This window comes from Macrobrachium nipponense, chromosome 34, assembly GCF_015104395.2.
Source record: "Macrobrachium nipponense isolate FS-2020 chromosome 34, ASM1510439v2, whole genome shotgun sequence".
In the NCBI taxonomy this organism is placed as follows: domain Eukaryota; kingdom Metazoa; phylum Arthropoda; class Malacostraca; order Decapoda; family Palaemonidae; genus Macrobrachium; species Macrobrachium nipponense.
This window is the reverse complement of record NC_061095.1, coordinates 26,818,046-26,839,512: the sequence shown is the minus strand read 5'-3', so window position 1 is coordinate 26,839,512 and position 21,467 is coordinate 26,818,046. Positions and strand designations below refer to the sequence as shown.

Here is a 21,467-nt window from a genome sequence, read left to right as displayed (position 1 = left end):
ATCCAACTCATTCTTGTCCTGATTGGCTGGCATGACTAATGTAACAACTCTTCCTCACTTATGCCATGTTTGTCGTCTTGAAGGAGATGTGTTTTCAACTATGTTGACATTCAACATAGTCAATACGTAATGGTATCTTGTGCCATATAATTAGATATCAGATACATATAAGGAATTCGTTTGTATGACATCTTCATACGTTTAACATACTAATTGTCGTCAGTAATTACATTGTGCTTATGTCAATTACTGTTACAAAAATAATTACCAGTCGTATTATCAAATTACAGTGACAACTGAAATTCATTTTAGGCCTAATAAAGTTACATTTAATTACCTTGCAATATGTAATTGATTACTTTTCATTAAATTACAATTACACAAGCTTGTCGTCAAACAGCACTGTTGTAATGAGGCGTGGCTTGGACAGACAATGATGCCGGCTAGTCTTTTTCCTTTGCTCCAGATTCAACCATATCACTTGGTCTCGGCTAATGTTTTTTGTTCCTAGTTAGCATAAATGAGTATCTGGATATTTAACTTAGATGGAACGATGTCATATTGTTCGTCTTACGATGTAATTTAAGGCCAAAATTTGACTAATACGTCTCATTGGAAGCTAGTTTTTCCCTCAGGTTAGATTACGTAAATTCGGCGTTTCTGTTCGTTTTCACTCGTTTTCATAGGTATTACGAACCTTACTTTATTAATCTTTTGTCGGTGTGAAAACAACAGTAAATGAGCTCTTTCACGCTATTAGTTTCTTTTACCACAGCTGCGTTTGAATTCATATAAAGCTTGGGACTTTTATCCAGGTTGCTGATGCACGTAATATTGCCTTATCAGCTTCAGCTACATTTATAACATGAATACAATAATTACTGTCGCACACGGATGAATACAATAAAATGATGTTGCTTTCGGATTCGATTGTATTAGCAACAAGTTCTCGTTCGGTTGTTCATAGCTGTATGTAATTATACGAGTATATATTATCATTAAGATAATACTTTTTAACTTAAAAGAGGGTGCAAATCTATGGAGGTGGAGATGTTAGACGATTGTAATTCTCTCTCTCTCTCTCTCTCTCTCTCTCTCTCTCTCTCTCTCTCTCTCTCTCTCTCTCTCTCTCTCTCTCTCTCTCTCTCCTGATTTCATATTCTCTCTATTCATCCTATTTTTCCACCCTCTCCTAACACTTGATTCATTGTGCAACAGAGAGGTTTTTTTCTTCCTGTTACACCTTTTCAAACACTTTTCTGTCAATTTCCTTTCAGCGCTGAATGACCTCATAGGTCCCAATACTCGGCCTTTGGCCTAAATTCTATTTTAAACCCAACAATCTTGCTGTCTGACAGCACGCTGCTGCCTACGCCAGCTGCGCGAGAGATATAGGAAGACTTATTTGCTATGTAATGCCGATTTTAATTACTAACCCCATCGTAAAATCGAATTAACGCAAGTCAATTACTGTAGCTTCAAAATGGACTGTATTCACTATCGCGTCTTGAATAATTTCCTGATTTTCTAATGTTTGTCAGATTATCGTTGGGAACAGAGTCGGTCTAGTTTTCTCTCTTCCCCAGTTTTCTGTTAAAACTTATAATGTCTTTTTACACAATCTTTTATCTGGTCATTCTTCTGATGAGCGCCTCAGTGGCGTGGTTGGTTTGGTGTTTGCTTCTCACCTCAGTGGTCGCGGGTTCGATTCTCGGCCATTCCATTGAGGAGTGAGAGATATGTATTTCTGGTAATAGAAGTTCACTCTCGACGTGGTTCGGAAGTCACGTAAAGCCTTTGGTCCCGTTGCTGAATAACCACTGGTTCCATGCAACGTAAAAACACCATACAAACAAACAAACATTCTTCGGATGTCGCTTCGGAGTCTTCTCGCTCATCCTGTTTTCTTTGCCAATAACACAGCAGAGCCAGAGTTTTCATCATTTCATACTGAAATTTGGGGATTTCAACCTCTCTCTCTCTCTCTCTCTCTCTCTCTCTCTCTCTCTCTCTCTCTCTCTCTCTCTCTCTCTCTCTCTCTCTCTCTCTTCGGGGTTAAAGAAAGTAATTTTGGAGGGGCTGCCTTCGTATCACCTTCCACGGGTCCTGTAGTTCTCAGGCTGCTGGTGTTCATGCTTCAAGGTGGTATCCGCAACTCCGTATTTTCAACCTTACTTGTTTTGAGACGTAAGGTGTCCTCCGTAGTTCTTGCGGGGGCTAAGGCAGTTGGAGTTTCATCTGCACCATAGTTGACTGTAGCGATACCTGTTGTGTCATCACCCACTCTTCTCATAGGGTAGTTAGTAATCTTCCTTCTTGGTTCCCATTTATATACCTAGGTATGTGAGACGTAATGTGCTTACTGCGGTAATTGCTGGGGGGCTACGGCCGTTGGCAATTCGTCTGCATCATAGTTAGTATTTTTTTGTGCCCTCGGCCCCCTTTTCTTAGGGTAGCTGGTAATTTCCTTCTGCGGCTCCCATTGGTTCCACAATTCGTAACCCGTCATTAAAGCACTGTGTACCGCACAGTTGGTTCTTCACCTGCATAATGTTGGCGGTAGGTGCTCAGGTGGTTACTCGTAGTGACTTCTCTCTCTCCTTCTGTTTATTTTCCCAACTTTTTCTTGCTGCTTTTCTGTTCCACCTTAAAGGGTTTCAATGTGGGTTTGACCTTGATTCTGTGTCTACTGGGAGTACTTCCTTCCCTCACTTGCTCCGGACTCCAGTCCAGGTTTAGTATTGGTAACGGGCATTAGTTGGATTGCGTTTTGCGACCTCTTCGCTCTTAGGGGGTGTTGCTCGCCTATTGCAGTCGGCCCGGTCTCATGTCATAGTCACTGGTGAGTGCGGAGTTTCCCAGTCAAGTGAGACTGGTTCAAGGTTAGGTCATCGTCTTGGTTGGTACACGTTTGGCGCAACAGTGTGGGAGTGACTCGCAGGGTTGGGCGTTCATCGCTAAGGTATGTTCGGCTCAGGTGTAACGTTGTCATCACTGTGTAGTGAGGGTATGCGCAGTCGAGTGACTAACTCTTACAGGTTTTGCGGAACTGGTAACAGTTGGCTCTTGTGAGGGGGTGGACAGCGGTCAGATAGGGGTTACGTCATCATGTCTGGGGGGGAGTACGGGTTGCGCAGCCGAGTACGACTTGCTCAGGAGTTTCTCATCTTGTTGGTATATCATTGCGCAATCGGATTGGTAGGCTCAGATGTGATGGGATCTTGTATGTCGTTTGGTATCGAGCAGCCAGGCGTAGTAGGTTCTGGGTTCTTGGGTGCTGCTCTTGTGAGGGTTCGGCCTTTCTCCTTTTTCCTGTTCCGGTGTGGCCAGACAGGTCTGACAGAGATACCCAGGCGTAGTAGGTTCCGGGTTCTTGGGTGCTGCTCTTGTGGGCGTTCGGCCTTTCTCCTTTTTCCTCTGACAGAGATACCCAGGCGTAGTAGGTTCCGGGTTCTTGGGTGCTGCTCTTGTGAGGGTTCGGCCTTTCTCCTTTTTCCTGTTCCGGAAGAGAGACTCGTTTACTAGTTGTGGGTTTCTGGTTCTCCGGCGAAGGAAGCGATAATAATGGATTATGGACTTTGTCCTTTCTCTCTTTCCGCATTCCAGGCTCCAGAGGAATCTCACAGTTAATTCAAGGTATGTTTGATACGTTGTATTCAACCAAACCAGCAGTCTCTCAAACATCAAGTAGGCTGATCTGGTTTCGGCGAGTCAGACAGTTTTTGGGGAAGGACTTTGGCTAGCATCACTTTCTGTATGAGGTAGCGGGTAACTCCTCTGCCGGAGTCCGACTTCCGGTTTACGAGACAGTTGAGGCTTTTCTCAATTGGGTTCCTTCATTGACTCGTGTGGTAGGGGTTACGGATCATGAGGCTCGTATTTGAAAGACACATTTCACAGCTAGTGGGAGGCCTTGTCCCACTCTGTGTGGATGTGGTGAGAGTTGATGGGTTTTTCTCTGAGCCTGGACTGTTTGATAACCTCTTCACTTTGGTTTCGAGGGGGTTTGCATACCAGACTTACATTTCTGATGGTTATACTATGTTCTTGTCAAGGTGAGGAGGGACTTCTTGTTAAATCATTGCCTCAGAACTATCCGGACATTAATAAGAAGGGGTTCTTAGTCAATCCAAGGGCGCAAAGTATCGCAGAGGCTACCCTTTGGCTTCCGGAGGAATGTTTCGGTGTCGGCGATCGTGTAGGTGTTTATTTGAGAGTTGATGTGGTTTTTCACAACACCGTACCTTAGGGAATTTCAGTTTCTTCAGAGAAGTTACTCGCGGGGTCCTGTCGTTGGTAACTCAGTTTTATAGTTGGCTTGGTAGACTTAGGGTGTTAAAAGTTTAGGGAGGCAGTGATAGTCTAATGAACTTTAGGGTGTTAGAAGTTTTGGGAGGCAGTGATAGTCTAATGAACTCTAGTTTGTTCCGATACGTAATACAAACCATCGGTCCTTTAACAATAGGAAGTAGCTAGCGGCAGCTGGAACGGTCGTAAGCTTCGAACAAGGGGAGAACGGTAGTTAACTGCTTGTCCGACGCGCGACTGGGAGGTAAACAAACCACTTTTGCTTTCGGCCGCGGGTGTGAAGGACGTGTTCGTCATCGCTCTCTGCCCGCTTCATCGTCGTATGCTTTGTTTATATTGTGTTTTCTACTAATGGTTTGTTTGACTTGAAAATGAAACTGTAAGTACACTGTTTTCATTTTCATTACTTAATTATGAACCAACATGGAGCTATCGCCGTTAGATGCGGCGATTTCCTCTTTTCATGAATTGAACCTTGAATTATGTCTCGGTGCCGAGGGCGGGCGCGCTCGCGCCGAGTCATGTATTTTGGGCGAAAGTGTGTAATTGAAAAATGTAAGTACTTTTTTCATTATATTTTTGCCCTGTGCGTTCGTTACCGAGAGCGTGATTGCGCTCGGCACGAGCCTTTTATTTTGTATGATAAAATGCAATGAAAGTGGATTCGCAATGCAGTATTCTTCATTTTCATTTTCATTTAATTTATTTTCATAAAATTTAATTGGATCAATTTTCGCTCTTACCCGGGAATTGATCCTTACGATTATTTTCTGTGAAAGTGAAATCCCAAGTGCAGAATTCTGTTTCATTTTCATATATATTTTATGATAGCATCATATTATTTGGATCAAGTTTCCGTTCTTACCCGGGAATTGATCTTTTCCCCTTCAAGTTCTATGAAGTGAATCGCAAGGGCAGTATTCTGTTTCATTTTCATATTACTTTTCACTGCTGTGCGGGGGTAGGGGAAGCGAAGGTCTGCCAGGAAGTCGTCGGAAAGCTCTCCCGCGACTCCCTTGGTATCCGATTCTTCGTCTTCCTTCTGCCCCCCGCTCAGCTTCCTCGTTGTATTTTGTATTTGGGGTCTTCCTTGCGTTCAGGGTGGGCATGTCTTCCCCCACCCCCGTGCGTGAGGGAACCCCTTTTACTAATCTATCTATGCTACCGCAGGTGCTACATCCGTGGGAGACGACCTTGGACAGGTATGGACCACTGCGGCAGCAGGGCGTGCCTAGCATCCACGGGCTGCTGCAGCGTCTAGCGAGGTATGGGGCGGTCTCCACTACTACCACGGCCGCTTATGCTGCTCCCCCCCCTCCTGGTCTACACTCCACATGCTGTGTCGGTGACGCCGTCTCCCTGCCGCTACTATGGGCCGCCGCCGTACCGAGGGGGGTTGCCGCCGCCGCCTGTTTCTTCGTGTTGCCTGCCCCAGACTTCCGCTGTTCCAGCAGCTCGCCCCTGGACCGGCTGCCAGTACCAGGTTTCCCGCTGGCTGCCGATGATTCTACGAGGCGATCGCTGGGCCTGCCGTACCTGCCGCTGATGTGATTCCCGCTGCTGATGTGATTCCCGCTGTTGGCTTGGCTGTCCCTTCTGGGTCTACCGCTGCCGCTGTTCTGCCGCTCCTGAGCTGGTTGCTGTTCCTGTCGCTCCTGGTTCCTGAGCCTGTCCATGCTGGTCCTGCCCACGGTGTGTCTTCCCAGTCCCAGTCCTTCCGGACAGGTGCAGTCGGGCCGTGTTGCTTCGGCAATAGCCCCAGGCTCTGGCCTGGATGGAGGACCTGACGACTGTCCTGCGTGAGCTGACGAGGAAGAGAAGAAGAGGAAGCTGTCATCTTCGTCTTCATCGTCTGCTGCTGCCTCTTCCCCTTCGACTTCTAAGGCCCATAAGCCGAAGAAGAAGAAGGCTGCCTTCCCCCCTAAGAAGTCTCCTTCGGGAACTTCTAAGGGCCCGTCCCACCCACCCCGGTGGGACGGGGGGTCCTTCTGCTGGTCCTCCTGCTCCTTCGGGAGCGGGGCCCGTCTCCCCTTCCGTAAGGAAGAGATAGACGGGGACCAGAGGAGTATCGGTTAGCTCTGGTACTTCCTCGCCTGGTGCTAGCGGCGATGCCGCTACGCCAGGTTCCGGCTCGGTCTCGTCGTTGCGAGAGATCCGAATGTACGTTCCTCCCTGCGGGAGACCGTGCAGCCAAGTTTCGGCGCCAGAGTTCGCGTCGCGCCAAGACGCGGCACGGAGCAGAAGGCTGTGAGCCGCCTCAGGTGACTCTAGCCAGGCCAGCGGCCGCTCTTGCAGCGACCAGCTGGTAACCCGGGTTTTCCCCCCTAAGAAGGCTCCTTCGGGACCTTCTAAGGGCCCGTCTCGCTTCGGCGATTCGGGGAGCTCTTCTGCTGGTCCTCCTGCTCCCTCGGGAACAGGGCCCGTCTCTTCTTCTACCAAGGAGAAGAAGACGGGGACCAGAGGAGTACCAGCTTCGGCTGGCACTTCCTCGCCTGGTTCTAGCGGTACTGCCGCTAAACCAGGATCCGCCTCGGCCTCTCGTTAGCGAGAAAAGACCAAGTACCGAGTGGACGGTCTCCCCGCGGGAGACCGTCCAGCCAAAGTCTTGACGCCCGAGCTCGCTCGCCGTCAAGACCGAAGCGCGGAGCAGAAGACTGGCGAGAGTCGTGCAGACGACTCTCGCCAGGCCAGCGGACGCTCTCGCAGCGACCAGCTGGCTGCTCGGGTTGACGTGACGGTCGCTGACCAGCCACGGGTTGAGGCGAGAAAGGGGTCCCCGCGGCCGTCGGTACCAGCCACGGCTGGTACCAGCGGCTCGACGCGCCGAGAGGACGCTGGCCGGTCTCACCGCGACAGCGAGCCTAGCAGGTCACCTGAACCGCCGCTCCATCGGGACCGGCCGGGCGGAGACGGTAACCAGCAACAGCTCGCCTGACGCTAGAAATCAGCGTCGACGTTCTCAGCCAAGCCTCTCGCCCCAGGCGAGCGGCAAGGCTAGGACCTGCTGCTCGATCGCCACCGCGGGTTGACGATCAGCAGCAGCCCTCCAAGCACGCTGGTCCTGCCAGCGAGCTAGGGGGGGAGCGTCAGGTCTGCCTCTCCTGTACCTTCAACCTCCTCGGGCTACACCGGGAGGAGCGACGGTACCTAGGAGTGATCGCGAGAGGTGCGCCGCTCGCGATCCCGCTATGACGCCGTATGGACCAGGCACGGTTCTAGGACCGACCAGGACATACGCGCAAGTAGCTGGAGGCGACCGTCAGGGGTCTGCCGCTGTTCCTCCTTCGAAGGAGGAGTATCTCGGGATTGTTCTTGCTGGAGGGACTGGACGGTCCTACTCCGCAAGACGCGGTTACTCCCGAGATACAGACGAATTTTGCAGAAGTCATTAAGCTGATTCGTCAGCATAATGACCTTGCGGAAGGATTGCCGCTCCCACCAGCAGAGCCCACGTCTCTGCTCGAGTCGTTTTGGGGCCCGAGAGGGAACCTAACCCAAACCGACGGTGGGTCTGCCGCGATCGGAGCTTGCGATTCTGTCTCAAACCAATCTCTCTCGTCTCCGGACAAGAAGGCTCTCTCAGTTCTGGCCGGTCGATCAAGCTACTTCCACCTCCTCTACTGCGACAGCGGCGTTTCTACGTGTCTTCGGACACCGTATTTAAATACTCCTTCGGTCCTCCTGAGAGGTTTCGACCTCGACGAGGACTGGAATGAGTCGGAGGACGGTATCGGCTCTCTCCTGTCAGGTGTCGATCAGCCCCACCCAGACGACGTTCACAGTGGCGGCAGACCCTTACCTACAGTGAGAGTTCGTAACCCTCCTCGGGAAAACGTTTTCTCCTGACAGTACGTTTTCCCAGACTCTGAGAGGCCATCGCCGCAAGGCGATGGCTGCTCTTACTCTTCTCCAACTGCTAGTTCCACTGGGAAGGCGAGCGAGTATCCAATTCCTCACCCCCATTCCCTCTCTCCTTACGGTTACAAGGGAAAGGGGAGGGATCCTACAGAGATTTCTCTGTAGGATCCCACGTTGGGGACTGCGCTTACCGGGGGGACCTTCGGGTCCTACCTGACGTAAGCCCCGGTCGTTAAGGAGGGATCCTGCCCCATTCTCGATTTCTACGGGAATCGAGAGGACCACCAGCCGATATCGTTTGACGAATTTGGGGGGGGTTTCGCAGACTGCTTAGAATTCTACGGAATTTCTAGCGCATTCAGAGTGTTCGAGTTTTTTACGATCTCCAAACACTTAGGCGAGACCACGGTCCAAAGTGAGCGAGACGAGAATCCCGATATGTTACACGATAATCGGGAACCTCGCCTATGCTCGAATTCCTGGAATTTCTAGCATTGGGAAGAAGACTGCCTGCTGAAAGAAGAGTATCTCACAGTAGGACGACCAACTGGGAAATAGAGAAGATCGGACGGGAATATCCAGTTTGGCTTGAACTATCGTCTTAGTATTCTGTTCACCATTGAAGCTTTCCTTCGAGGAAGACTTCTCCTTCACTCTCTTTGATAGAGATCGAAGGTGGTCGATCTCCAATCCTTATTTTGTTTTCTTGAAGGAAAGAATTTAGGATGGAGATCGTTGTTCAGAATCCTACAAATATACTACGTATATTAACCTCGCGACATGATTCTACTAAGCAGTTGAATTGTCGAGGGGTAGGCGCATATCCTAGTTAATCTACGGATTGCGACTTAGAAGAGAAGTATTCTAATTAAACTGCAACTCGGGGTTGCCTGCAACCTCCCAGGAGTTTTCAGTTTCAATTTTATATACTTATGGTTTTGTCACGACAACACCAATTTTATATACTTATGGTTTTGTCACGACAACACCATTTCAACTTTTATATTTACCGAAATTCGTTTCGCCTAAATATAATTGCTCGAGCATATCTTTTATGCTCGGTGGTTCTAGCCGAACGCATTCCTTTGTGGAATAATGGATTACCTGGCAACTCAGGATGACGAGTCAGCGAGAGCTCAGGCTCAGCTACTGCGTATTGAACTGCCTGATAGCAGCTCAGTATCAGCTGGGCCTCCGAGATGCACGGTTAGTTATGTCTCTCTCTCTCCCCTGCTTGATTCCCTGCTTGATTGACTACCGAACCGTATCTCTGCCCAACAATCATGGACTTAGGTCTCTGATTAACGGGGATTCTCGCAATAATGAAGGACCATCTACTGCTGTGACGATAGATTCCATCGCCTTCGACATTGCGAGAATTTTCAACAGAGATATCTCTTGGACTCTTTCATCTTTCTGTTTACCGCACGGTAACAGAAGTCTGTACAAGTCTCCCGCTGCATCGCACTGCGATAATGCGAATGATTTTGCAGACATCTGAGTTTGTCTTCAAAATATCTCATATTCGTAGGTGTACAATTGTTCATTGTTCAACCCGAATTAACAGATATGTCAAAAGACATCGCCTACTCTCCGACCTGACAGCTCTACTTCCAAATGTTCAGCCCATGAGAAGCAGTTCCTCAGGCGGCTTTCCCCTGTGTTTTCATTACTGAAGAACGCCCCGATTTCATTGCAACTACGACTTCTCACCGGACAGCAATGAAATAGCGGTTAGCGTTTTCAGTCATTTGTAAGCATAGGTTATGAATCTTGAGAATCCTTCTCTCGATTCGTCTGTGAAGGCGTAGGTTGCATTCAATATCTACCTTCGTCTTCAATGGTTCATAGTGTTGTTTCTCCTTAGCTGAGATTCAACAACTATGAGATGTTTTGCCTTCAGGGACCTCGGTCTCTAGAAGGCAATTGACTTTCGCCTGTTGGGCACATGCCTTAAGAGAATCATCACCTCGCTGTCCGGCATTGGTGACAAACAAATACATTATTTGTTTGGTCTCTCGGCATAACCCTTTAAAGGCGAAGGTCACGTAACTTACTCGGATGCTTGGACAACTTGCCTACCGAACGCAGTCAGTCGGCAGCTGTCAGAGCACCCGAGTCAGTTACGAACTACGCTGTTGACTTAGTTCGGTTGTTACAGAGCAATCATTACTTCGTTTTAATAGCTTGTCACAGTACCCATACCATCGACAACCACCATGGAGTGTCAGTGTCCTATCCACTACCGAGAACTTCGCTGCATGGGGATAGGAGGATGCGAGAGTCTTCGTGGCAAACGGACAGACCAGTATGGGTACTGGACATCACCGAAGTCGAGAAGAGGGATAGGTCATGCGACTATTCCCTTCTTTTCCTCTGAGGAACTGCATGACTTCTCCTGCGAAGTCAAGCATCCAGGGGATGGGGATCCGTGACGCTCGATTTCGTACCGAACTTCGTAGCGAAGACTCAGAACCCTTCGGTCCCTGACGATTGGTTCGAGTTGTTCACAATCCCCTCCCTAATGGACTTCACCGCCTTCGATGCGAAGGAGATGCTGCCTTGTCCGCAAGAACTTCTCCGTGGCGCAGGTACTGAAGGCAGGGGTCTGGTCCAACCAGACCACATGCACCTCCTTCTACCTTCGGATATTGCCCACAGGTCTGGATCTTTTTCCTTGGGACCCGTGGTGGCTGCTCAACACGTTGTGTAGCGAACCCAGACCCTCGCAGGCTGAACAGCATCGAGTCCTGGTGTGACCGTAAGAATGAATGAGTGAATGAGAGTGTGACTGGCTCCTCTTCCCATCTTTTTCTTCCCCTTACCTGTGGTTAGAGGGACACGGTCGTCACCCTGCTGGATAAGGACAAGATGCAGGTGAGTACTCAACAGAGCCCCATCTTATCCCTTTCACTAGGGATAGGAGCGTATATCCACCACTTCCATCCAACAAGGGGGAGGAAGTGGATGCCAGCTTGAGACAACCCATACTTATGTTGCCTCTTGCAAACAGGAAACAAGTTCTTGCTTGATGGTACGGAAGAGATACGGTTGCCTCTCTCTTAGTACTCGGCCCAGAGGTCTGACCATTGATCCTGCGGTGCACACCCGATCAATCGGACAGAGGCTTGGATCCCTCCCTCGCTCTTACGACCAGGGAGGCATTCCCAGTGGATGGACGAACACCAGTCTGTTCATCAAAGACTCAGATTCCTCCCACAAGAAGTGAGTCTTCCTATTGTTAAAGGACCGATGGTTTGTATTACGTATCGGAACAAATGACAATTTGTCGAAAATTGCATTTTTCCTAACTATACAAACCTGAGGTCCTTTACATATAGTCCCTCCTCATGCCACCCCTCACTCTGCGTATTTTGCATGGGCCAAAAGCAAAAGTGATTTGTTTACCTCCCAGCGCGACAAGCAGTTAACTACCATTCTCCCCTTGTTCGAAGCTTACGACCGTTCCAGCTGCCGCTAGCTACTTCCTATTGTTAAAGGACCTCAGGTTTGTATAGTTAGGAAAAATGCAATTTTCGACAAATTGTCATGTTTCTGTTGGTCAAGCTTAGACTGAGTGTATTGTTCCTTAGGCCCTTGAGGTTAGGCAGATCCCGATGGTCATGTTGGAATAACTACAACTTCAGCACAAGTCATCTACATCAGTGAGCAGTAGAGAACTGAAGGTCTTGCATACTCAACTTCTCCTTACATGAGAGGCTAGATAGCCACATGGGAGGTTCACCATTTCCCCTCCATACATGAGAGGTATAGAATACCACATGGGAGGTTCTTCAGACTCAGGTGGTACCTTGGACACGACACCGACGGTATGGTACTTCCTCTGCAAGCATCCTCACCTACTGAGCTGGACAGCCAGGTGAGGAGATTTGTTTTGTACCTTATCACATGGGCGGTACTTCTAACTCAGACGGTACCTTAGACTCAACACTGATGTTGAAGTACTTTCTTTGCAAACATCCTCACCTCCAAGTTAGATAACTAGGTGAGGATACACGCTTTTATACATGGTAGGTTGTTTATGAGTTGCCTGCGTATGTTCCGTGGACAGGTCGGGCTGAATTAGATTGATCCCACCTCCGAATAAATGTTGTTAATCTGGCTAATTCAGGTGTTCAGGGAGTGTATAGCAATATGAAGTTTTCATAATAAAACTAATATTGTAATACTTACCTGAACACCTGAATGATTCCCACCCTCCTCCCCACTTCAATTTGATAGTGAATGATTCAATTGAGGAGACAGGCCTCTGGTGGCCGGTATTTGCGGCAGCGTTGCCAACGGTAATACAGGTAACTCATTTGACTAGATTTTACCTGTAACACTGACAGTTAAAATTACCCACTTAGTGGGTAAATATGTGGGGATATAGTTCGGGCTGGTCAGTGACCAGGGCTAATTCGGTGTTCAAGGTAAGTATTACAATATTAGTTTTATTATGAAAACTTAATTTTTAGTATTCTTTTTTTAATATAATTTCAGGTCATGATTTCAAAGAAGTTCAGGCTGAAGTGGCCAAAATTTTAAATGGGAAAATACTTGTTGGTCATGGGATTGATAACGACTTGAGAGTTTTGTTTCTGGATCATCCACGCTCAAGAATAAGAGATACTGCAAGGTAATATTTTGCACTTGGTTTTTGCATTACTAATTAGATTTCAGATTATTTCTGTTCTTAGGAAAGGCAATGTGTCAATATCAACCAGGTGATCAGATACCTTCCTTACATAATATAAAAATGGCAAGTCCTATCTCTTGGCTGAGAAAGTATCTTGAAAACTGATTACACAATAAGAGGTCATTACTGTATCATTCATCTTCATTATTAAATTTGTACCTCAGTGAAAAATATTATTCTGCTTTTTATTGCCAAATTGTTTTTTTATTACCGTATGGTTTGTGTTAACACTCATGTCGGAAATAGCCGGAAACGTTTGTTCATCTAGCTTTTCACCTCCCTCCTCCATCTCTAGTTTTGCTTTTTACTCATTGATTACCCTGTATAGTTGTAATAAATATAATGGCACTATCATGCTTGCTTTCACAATACATGCTTAACAATTTATGCATTTTGACATACATCACCAGAAAGACTCCACTGGTAAAGTTAACTGGTATTGAGTCCCAGCTTCATTAACTCTAGCATGATACTAAGACCAAATATTCTTTTATGTTCAAAATTAGTTATAAACTTGGTTGACGGAGTGTGCTCAACTGCACAAGTGTGCAGAGGCAATAGTGATGTGATTTAGTTATGGTGGTCTGCAAACTGGTTATTCTAGCATAATAAAAAAGAAAGATTAATACTTGAAGAATTTGAAACCATCTACTTTTTTTATTTATATGTGCATATGCTTTTTTCTTGATAATGTTAATTAATAAGTTTGTTACTATGTACTATACTTGCTCAGTTACTCATTTGACAAAACGTCTCCATAAATTCCCCCCTCAAAAAAATTTTCACCCCTCATGCAAGAACAAATCCTTTCAGTTCACAGTTCTAGAAAGGGACTCTGGTTGCTCAATTAGTACTTCTTAATAATACTGGTAGTATTGTCATAATGTTTTCCCAATTTTCACAAACTATATTTACTACATATCTTTATATGGAAGTTAAAGGATTTTTTCTCAACTATATTTCAGGTATAAGCCATTCAAGAAAATGTTTAAAGGACACACTCCAAAACTGAAAATGCTGGCTAAGAAAATTTTGGGAGTTGAAATACAGACGGGAGAGCATGATTCTGTAAGTTTTAAACTTAGTATAGTTAGTAATACTGAAAACAAATGATCACAGCAGTCTTAATAGCTATATTCATTTTGTATGCCATTGTGCAATCAGCCTTAGATGTTGTTCATAGGTTGTCTAATTTTGAACTCTCATTTTGTTTAGTGTTAAGATTTAGTGGTCAGTACCATTAAAAAGGACTGTGATGCAGTGTGAATTGTGCTGAATCATCATGCTTGTGATCATAACAGTTCAGTATAGAGTTTCTTACTTGCCTTATTTGTGTACAAAATTTCTTTTACTTGCATCTTTCCCTGTGGACCTTACACACCCACCTTGAGTGATTGAGGTTTGGTTTCACTGTTAGCAAAACCAGAATTTAAGAGAATGCCTAGCAAAGATTTAGAGGGCAATCAGTGGTTGATAAAGGAAGTGAATTATCATCTCTAGTATTCTTTAATGATGAAAGGTATTTCCAAATTATGACAATAGTCTAGGCAACTTCTGAGGTGGGGTAATAGTATGGCATTTCCAAAAGCAGTATACTGAGTGGTAGAGCCATTAAAATTATGGAGGAGTAATGATAGTTTATATTTGACAACATCTCCAAAGGTTGTGTGAGAGAGAGAGAGAGAGAGAGAGAGAGAGAGAGAGAGAGAGAGAGAGAGAGAGAGAGAGAGAGAGATTGGTGGAAGAATGAATGGGAGTGGTTAAATGGCGGTCGGAAGTATGTCTGTTGTGGCGCTTTGTAGGAAGTCAATGGAAGTCTGTTACGAGAGTCGAGAGTCGTAAGCAGAGAGGCGTCTGGTCAAGTCAGTGTCGGTTTTGACAGCAGTTGTCCTTTGGTGTTTAGTTGTTTTGGTGGTAATTGATAGATTTTGGGGTTGTGAAGCTGTTGTGCGTGTGTCTGTCTAGTTGTGGTGAGGTTGAGAAGGTTGGTGGTGCATTTTCGGTGTCTGTTAGTGGTGGTTGGGGCAGTGTTGGTTTTTGGCGGGTTGTTGTACTTCTGTAAGTCGTGTGGTTGTCGTGTTTTTTCGGGGTGTTGGTGTTCATCTGCATTGATTTGTTGGGTTATTGAGTTTTTGTGGGGTTGTGGGTCTCGGGGTGGTTGGTTTGTGCTTGGTTGTCGGCGGTGGTTGTGTCGGCTAGCCTATAGCCTATATCCAGTGGACAGCACAGCCTAGCCCTTAGTAGCAGAAGCCAGAGGTGAGTACCTGTTTGTGTTTTTTGTTCTGTATGTAGGTATGGGTCAATCGTCCTGCTGTATTTTGTAGTGTTAAGTGGAAAGTGTGATTGAGGGTGGGTTTGATAGCCAGACAGGTTAAGTTTATGTGGGGAGGTTACTTGTTTTTTGTGAGCCCGCCACATTATTTTTTGGCGCCCGAACAGGGACTGCTGGTGTGGCAGCTGCAGGACGATTGGTCTAGGCTAGTGTGTGTGAGTGGTGAGAAAGTTTGGGATGGAAGGATTGAGTGAGGTGGAGAGGCTGAAGGAGGAGTTGAGGTTGGAGAGGGAAATAAGAGGACAATTGGAAGTGGATAACGAGAGGTTGAGGGTAGAGTGTGAGGAGCTGAAGAGCGAGTTAGAGGAAATGAGAGGAATGCTAAGGAGTGCAAAAGTGGAAATGAAAGAAGAAGTGAAAGGAGCAGAAGAGAGAATGGTTGAGAAAATGGACGAAAAATTCTTAGTGATGATGAATGCAGTGCAGGAGATGATGAAGGGGTTCATGGGAGAGGGAGCTGTAGGGGGTAGGCCTACTAGGTCTTGTGATAGGCCAGAAGTGGTAAAGGCAGTGGAAGAGCGAGGGGATGAAACTACGAGTGACGAAGGTGACTTGTTTGTGATAGGTAAAGGAAAGAAGGGAAAGAGACAGGATAAGAATAAACCTGAGGACAAGAATAAGAAGGGGGCTGAGGAAAAAAAAAAAAACTAAGGGAAAGAAGGCTAGTAAGGATGACGGACAGGATGAGACTAGGACTGAATACATTGGGGAAAGGGCTGAGAGTGATTTGGATAGCGGTGAGTGGAAACAGTTGGGTAGAAAGAAGGGTAAGAAGAGCGTAATCATGAGCATGGATGTTAGTATGGAAGTTGATTCGCTGTATTCGGACGAGGTTAAGAGGGATCAGAATGTTAGTAGCGAAAGTGAGAGTGAGCGGGAAGTATGAAAGGCTGTATATATGAGAGAGATACCTAGATGTGCACAATACGAGGAATATGGTAGTAGGGACATAGGGGATTTTTTAAAGGAATATGAGAGGTATTGTGAGGCAAAGTATGGGGATAACAAGAGAGTCTGGGCAAGAGAGTTGGGTAGCTTTTTGACGGGATTTTTGTTGAATATGTATGGGGTAATGATGAGTGTGGGAAATGTGCCTTATGAGTGTGTGAAAGCCAGGATTGTGGAACAGGCGAAGAGGATAAGGAGAAGTGTTAGATATAGGAGAAAACATGGTTTTTGATGAGGTAAGAAGAATGAAATTGTTGGTGAGTCGTTGTCGATGTATGTGTGCAGGTTGGAAACATTAGCCAGGAAAAAGTTTAGGGATGAAGGGATAAATGAGTGTAAAGAGTTAGTGAGGAAGTTGTTGGCGACTGTGCCTGATAGTGTGTATGAGTTTGTAAATCTGAAACGTAAGGAGAAAATGCGATGGACGAATGAAAGGTTGACGTGGAACGACATTTTGGAAATAGTAGAGGATTATGAGTTGGACAGGTGTATGAAAGAGAGTAGAAGTGTTAGTGTTAGGACTGAAGTGGCTGATGTTATGCCAGAGTTTAAGAGCTATAGGGAGGCATTTTTTGTTTTTGGAAGGGCCAAGGCGAATGGCAGAGCGAGTGGTTGATAGGAGCGTTAGAGCCAGTAACGTAAGTATGGTTTGCCCTAAGAGAGATCGGAGTGCAAGCGTTGGAAGAGTAGGGTCGGTTAGTCGTGAACGAGAGCAGCAGTGTTACAGATGTGGAAAGCTAGGGCACAGGAAGAATGAATGTCGGTGGGCGTTGGGAGCTTGCTTCGGGTGTGGGCAAACAGGGCATTTGGTGAGCGAGTGTAAGAAAGATAGGGATATTAAGTGTTACAGGTGTGGGCAAGTAGGGCATATAGCAAGTGGAGGTCGAGGTACTCTTGTGACTGAGGTTTGCGGTAATTGCGGGAAGAATGGGCATTATGCTAGGATGTGTAAGGAACGACTGGAAAAATGTGTTGAATGTGGAATGGAAGGTCATGTGGCGAGTGTGTGTAGGCGAAAGAGGATGAGTCAGGTTGGGAGTTCGGGAATCTAGGTACAAAGGGGATTCAGTTGGATGGGTCCTCTGGTGTGCGGTCAGTAAGAGTGATGCATGTGCGTGAAGGGTTGTTGCATGAAAAAGGGTTTGGAGGAAGAGCTCATGAATGTATGAGTGTAAAAGTGAGGTGCAAAGGGGTGTGTTTGGTTGCTTTGATTGATACTGGGTGCAGTGTCAGTGTTCTTTTTAAGAATGGATGTGACAAGTTGCTGAGTGAGTGCGAAATTAGGAAATGTAAAGGGGAGGTACGAGGAATAGGAAATTTGGGTATGCCTGTGGTGGGAATGTTGCGTGAAAATTTAGAATTGTTCCGACACGGCATACAAACCTTCGGTCCTTTTACAATAGGAAGGTACTAGCGGCAGCTGGATAGGTCGTAAGCTTTCGAACAAGGGGTTCGGTAGTTAACTGCTTGTCCGACAGGCGCGCGCGCGCGACTGGGAGGTAAACAAATCACTTTTGCTTTCGGCCTGCTGGCGTGTGGACGTGTATCATCGCTCTCTGCCCGCTTCATCGTCGTTGCTTTCGCATGGTTGTGTTTTTCTTTTTCTATTTATCTAGTGAAACTGAATTGTAAGTACAATCATTTCATATTTATTTCCATTGAATTAAAGGATCTTGGTTTCTCCACGCCCTCCGATTACCCAAGTGCCGGGACTGAAGGGCGTAAGTGCGGGAATTCATTTTCCCAGAAATGATCCTCGTATTGTGTATGCTCGGTGCCGAGGGCGGGAGAGCGCTCGCTCCGAGCTTATATTTTGGTTGGAAATGTGTAGATGAAAATCGTAAGTAAGTGCCCCTTTTCATTTTATATTTTTTTTGACCTGTATGCTCGTTGCCGAGCGAATGCGCTCGGCACGAAAACTTATTCTGTATGGAAGTGGAATCGCAAGTACAGTATTCTTTTTCATTTTCATATATTTATTTTGATTGTAGCAATACTCATTTTGGATCAGTTTCCGCTCTTACCCGGAAATTGATCTTTTCCCCTTTTTATTTGAATGAAGTGAAATCGCAAGTGCAGTTCTTTTCATTTCATTTTTATTGAGATTGCATTATTTTACTTGGATCAATGTTTCCGCTATTTTCCCGGAATTGATCCTTCCCCTTTTTATTTTGTATGAAGTGAAATCGCAAGCGCAGTATTCTTTTCATTTTCATATATATTTTGATTGCATCAATTCATTATGGATCAAGGTTTCCGTTCATAATCGGGAAGGGATCCTTTTACCCTTGCGCTCGGTACCGAGGGCGCAAATGCGCTCGATCCGAGCCCTTATTCATTGTGAAGTGAATCGTAATGCCAAATTCTTTTTCATTTTATTCCTTTTATTATTGATTGCATCAATATTTATTTGGTTCAAGTTCCGCTCAGTCAGGAATTGATCCTTATGCCTTGCATTCGGGCCGAGGGCACGATTGCTCTCGGGCTCTTATTATTATGGTTGGGTACATGGGTGCTGTGCGGGGTGGGGAACGAGAATCCCCCCCCCCCCGCTCAGCTCCCACAGATGGCCCTTCCCCTTCGGGGGGGGGGGGGGGGGGGGGGGGGGGGGTGGGGGGGGGGGGGGGGGGGGGGGGGGGGGGGGGGGGGGGGGGAGGTTATCTGCGTTCTTCTCCTCGCCTGATCCGTCGAGCGCGGGGGAAGGCGCTCGGTGCCCGATGTACAATTGTATTCGGGGTCTTCCGCTCGTTCGGTGTGGGGCTCACCCCCCCCGCGCGAGGGGACTTCCCCCCCACTAATCACTACTACTGTTATTTCCGCAGGTGCTACTGCCACGAGGGTGGACCTTTGTGAGGTATAGGCGTCCTTCCATTTGCAGGGCGTGCTAGTGTCCAGGGGCTGCGGTTCTATGTCTGGGCCTACTGCGGTCACCCCATGGAGTGTGACCACGCTCCAGGTGAGGTGACGTCCCTCCTCACTGGTGTACTCGCCTCACGTGGTAACAGTCTTGCCTACAGCCGCTGTGAAGTGCCGTTCGCCGTACCGAGAGGGGCGTGCCGCCGCCGCTCGTGGTTGCCGCGCTGCCGCGAACCACACTTCCGCTGCCCTAGAGCTCGCCCCTGGACCTGCCGCCGGTACCAGGATGTTGCTGGCTGCTGCTCCACTTCCTGTGTTTCCGGTGCTGCCTGCCGTACCTGCCGATTCTGGGCTGACTGTCCATGCAGTTGCTGCGCTGGCTGTCCCTGCAGTTGCTGCGCTGGCTGTCCTACTGATGCTGTGCTGGCTGTGCCTGCTGTTCCTGAGATGCCCATACCTGCTGACGTCGTCCCTGTTAGTGGTGGTACTACCCCAGACTTTGGTCTGTCTGTACAGGTGCGTCCGGGCCCTGTGGCTTCGGCTACAGCAGCCCCGGCTCCGCCCTGGATAGCAGATCTTACGTCTGTCCTGAGGAAGCTGACGAAGAAGAGGAGGAAGGTGTTCGTCGTCGTCGTCTCATCTTCTTCATCGTCGTCGGCTGCCACCTCTTCCCTTCGACTTCTAAGGCTTCACAGCCGAGGAAGAAGAAGGTTGCCTCCTCCCTCCTAAGAAGTCTCCCACGGGAGCTTCTCGGGACCCGTCTCACCTCGGTGGGACGGGAGGGTTCCTTCCGCTGGTCCTCTGCGCCTTCCGGGGAGCGGGGGCCCGTCTCTTCTTCCGCAAAGGAAGAAGACTACGGGGACCAGAGGCGGGGTACCGGCTAACACCGGTACTTCCTCGCCTGGTGTCAGTGGTTCTGCCACTGCATCAGGGTCCGTCTCGGCCGCTCTCGTTCGCGGGAGGTACCGAGTGTAACGGTCGCCTACCAGCGACCGTGCGCCAGAACCAGAACCTCTGAGTCCGCTCAGCGTCAGGTTCACGCGGCGGGGCGGAAGACTGGTGACAAGCCGCTCACGCGGACTCTCCAGACCAGCTCTCGCTCTCGCGGCGACCAGCTGGCTACCCGGGGGACGTGACGGTCCACGACCGGCCACGGGCTGAGGCTGGGAAGAGGTCCTGCCCGTTCGCCGTGCCAGCCACGGCTGGAACCCAGCGACGTGACGTGCCGTGAGGACAAGCACGGTCTCACTGTGACAGTGGAGCCTGCAGGTCGCCTGACCGTCGCTCTCACAGAGAGCGATCGGGTAACGGCAACCAGCACCAGCTCTTCTGACACTCGAGATCGGGGCCGCTGTGCTCAGTCCAGCCGTTCTCCACAGCGAGACGGTTCGACCAGGCCTGCAGCTCGATCGCCACCGCGGGTTGACGATCGCCTGCAGCCCTCCAAGCTGCTGGTTCTGCCAGCGAGCGAGGAGGGAGCGTCAGGTCTGCCTCTCCCGTACCTTCAACCTCCTCGGGTTACACCGGGAGGAGCGAGGTATTGAGGAGTGATCGTGAGGGGTGCGCCCCTCATGATCCCACCACGACGCCCTACGTGCCAGGCACGGTTCTTGGACGGCCAGGACGTATGCGCAAGTGGATGGAGAAGACCGAGAGGGCTGTCGCTGTTCCCCCTTCTTAGGAGGAAGGTTCTCGGAATATGCTCTTGTTCGAAGGGCTTAACGGTCCCACTCTGCAAGATGCTGTGACTGCCGAGATCCAGAGGAACTTTGCCGAGGTTATGGCGCTGAGATTCGTCAGCACAACGACCTCGGGGAAGGATCGCCGCTCCCACCAGCAGAGCCACGTCTCGGCTCGAGTCGTTTTGGGGCCCGAGAGGGAACCCAAATCGACGGTGGGTCTGCCGCGATCGGAGCTTGCCGACTGTGTTGAACCAGGTAGTCTCTCGTCTCCGGACAAGAAGGCTCTCTCAGTTCTGGCCGGTCGAACAAGCTACTTCACCTCCTCTACTGACGACAGAGGCGTTTCTTTCTACGTGTCTTCGGGGACACCGTATTTGAATACCCCTTCGTCCTCCTGAGGTTTCGACCTCGACGAGGACTGGAATGAGTCGGGAGGACGGTATCGGCTCTCTCCTGTCAGGTGTCGATAGCACCCCACAGACGACGTTCACAGTGGCGGCAGACCCTTACCTACAGTATGAGTTCGTAACCCTCTTCGGGAAAACGTTTTCTCCTGACGATACGTTTTCCCAGGCTCTGAGAGGCCATCGCCGTAAGGCGATGGCTGCTCCTTTTCTTCTCCAACTGCTAGTTCCGCTGGGAAGGCGAGCCAGTATCCACTTCCTCCCCCATTCCCTCTCTCCTTACGGCTACGAGGGAAAAGGGCAGGGATCCTACAGAGATTTCTCTGTTGGTAAGATCCCACGTTAGGGGCTGCGCTTACCGGTGGGACCTTCGGGTCCTA

General features: G+C 48.4%; 1 protein-coding gene across 1 annotated transcript in view; it reads left to right on the top strand.

Moving 5' to 3' along the window:
• The first annotated feature begins 11,998 nt into the window (after positions 1 to 11,998).
• Positions 11,999 to 21,467, top strand: part of LOC135208069 (RNA exonuclease 4-like) — a 38,875-nt gene continuing 29,406 nt past the window's right edge. Inside the window, exons 1-3 of the mRNA XM_064240216.1 lie at positions 11,999 to 12,046; positions 12,645 to 12,805; positions 13,831 to 13,933. Coding sequence (XP_064096286.1) covers positions 11,999 to 12,046; positions 12,645 to 12,805; positions 13,831 to 13,933 — 312 coding nt within the window. The remainder of the gene's footprint in view (positions 12,047 to 12,644; positions 12,806 to 13,830; positions 13,934 to 21,467) is intronic.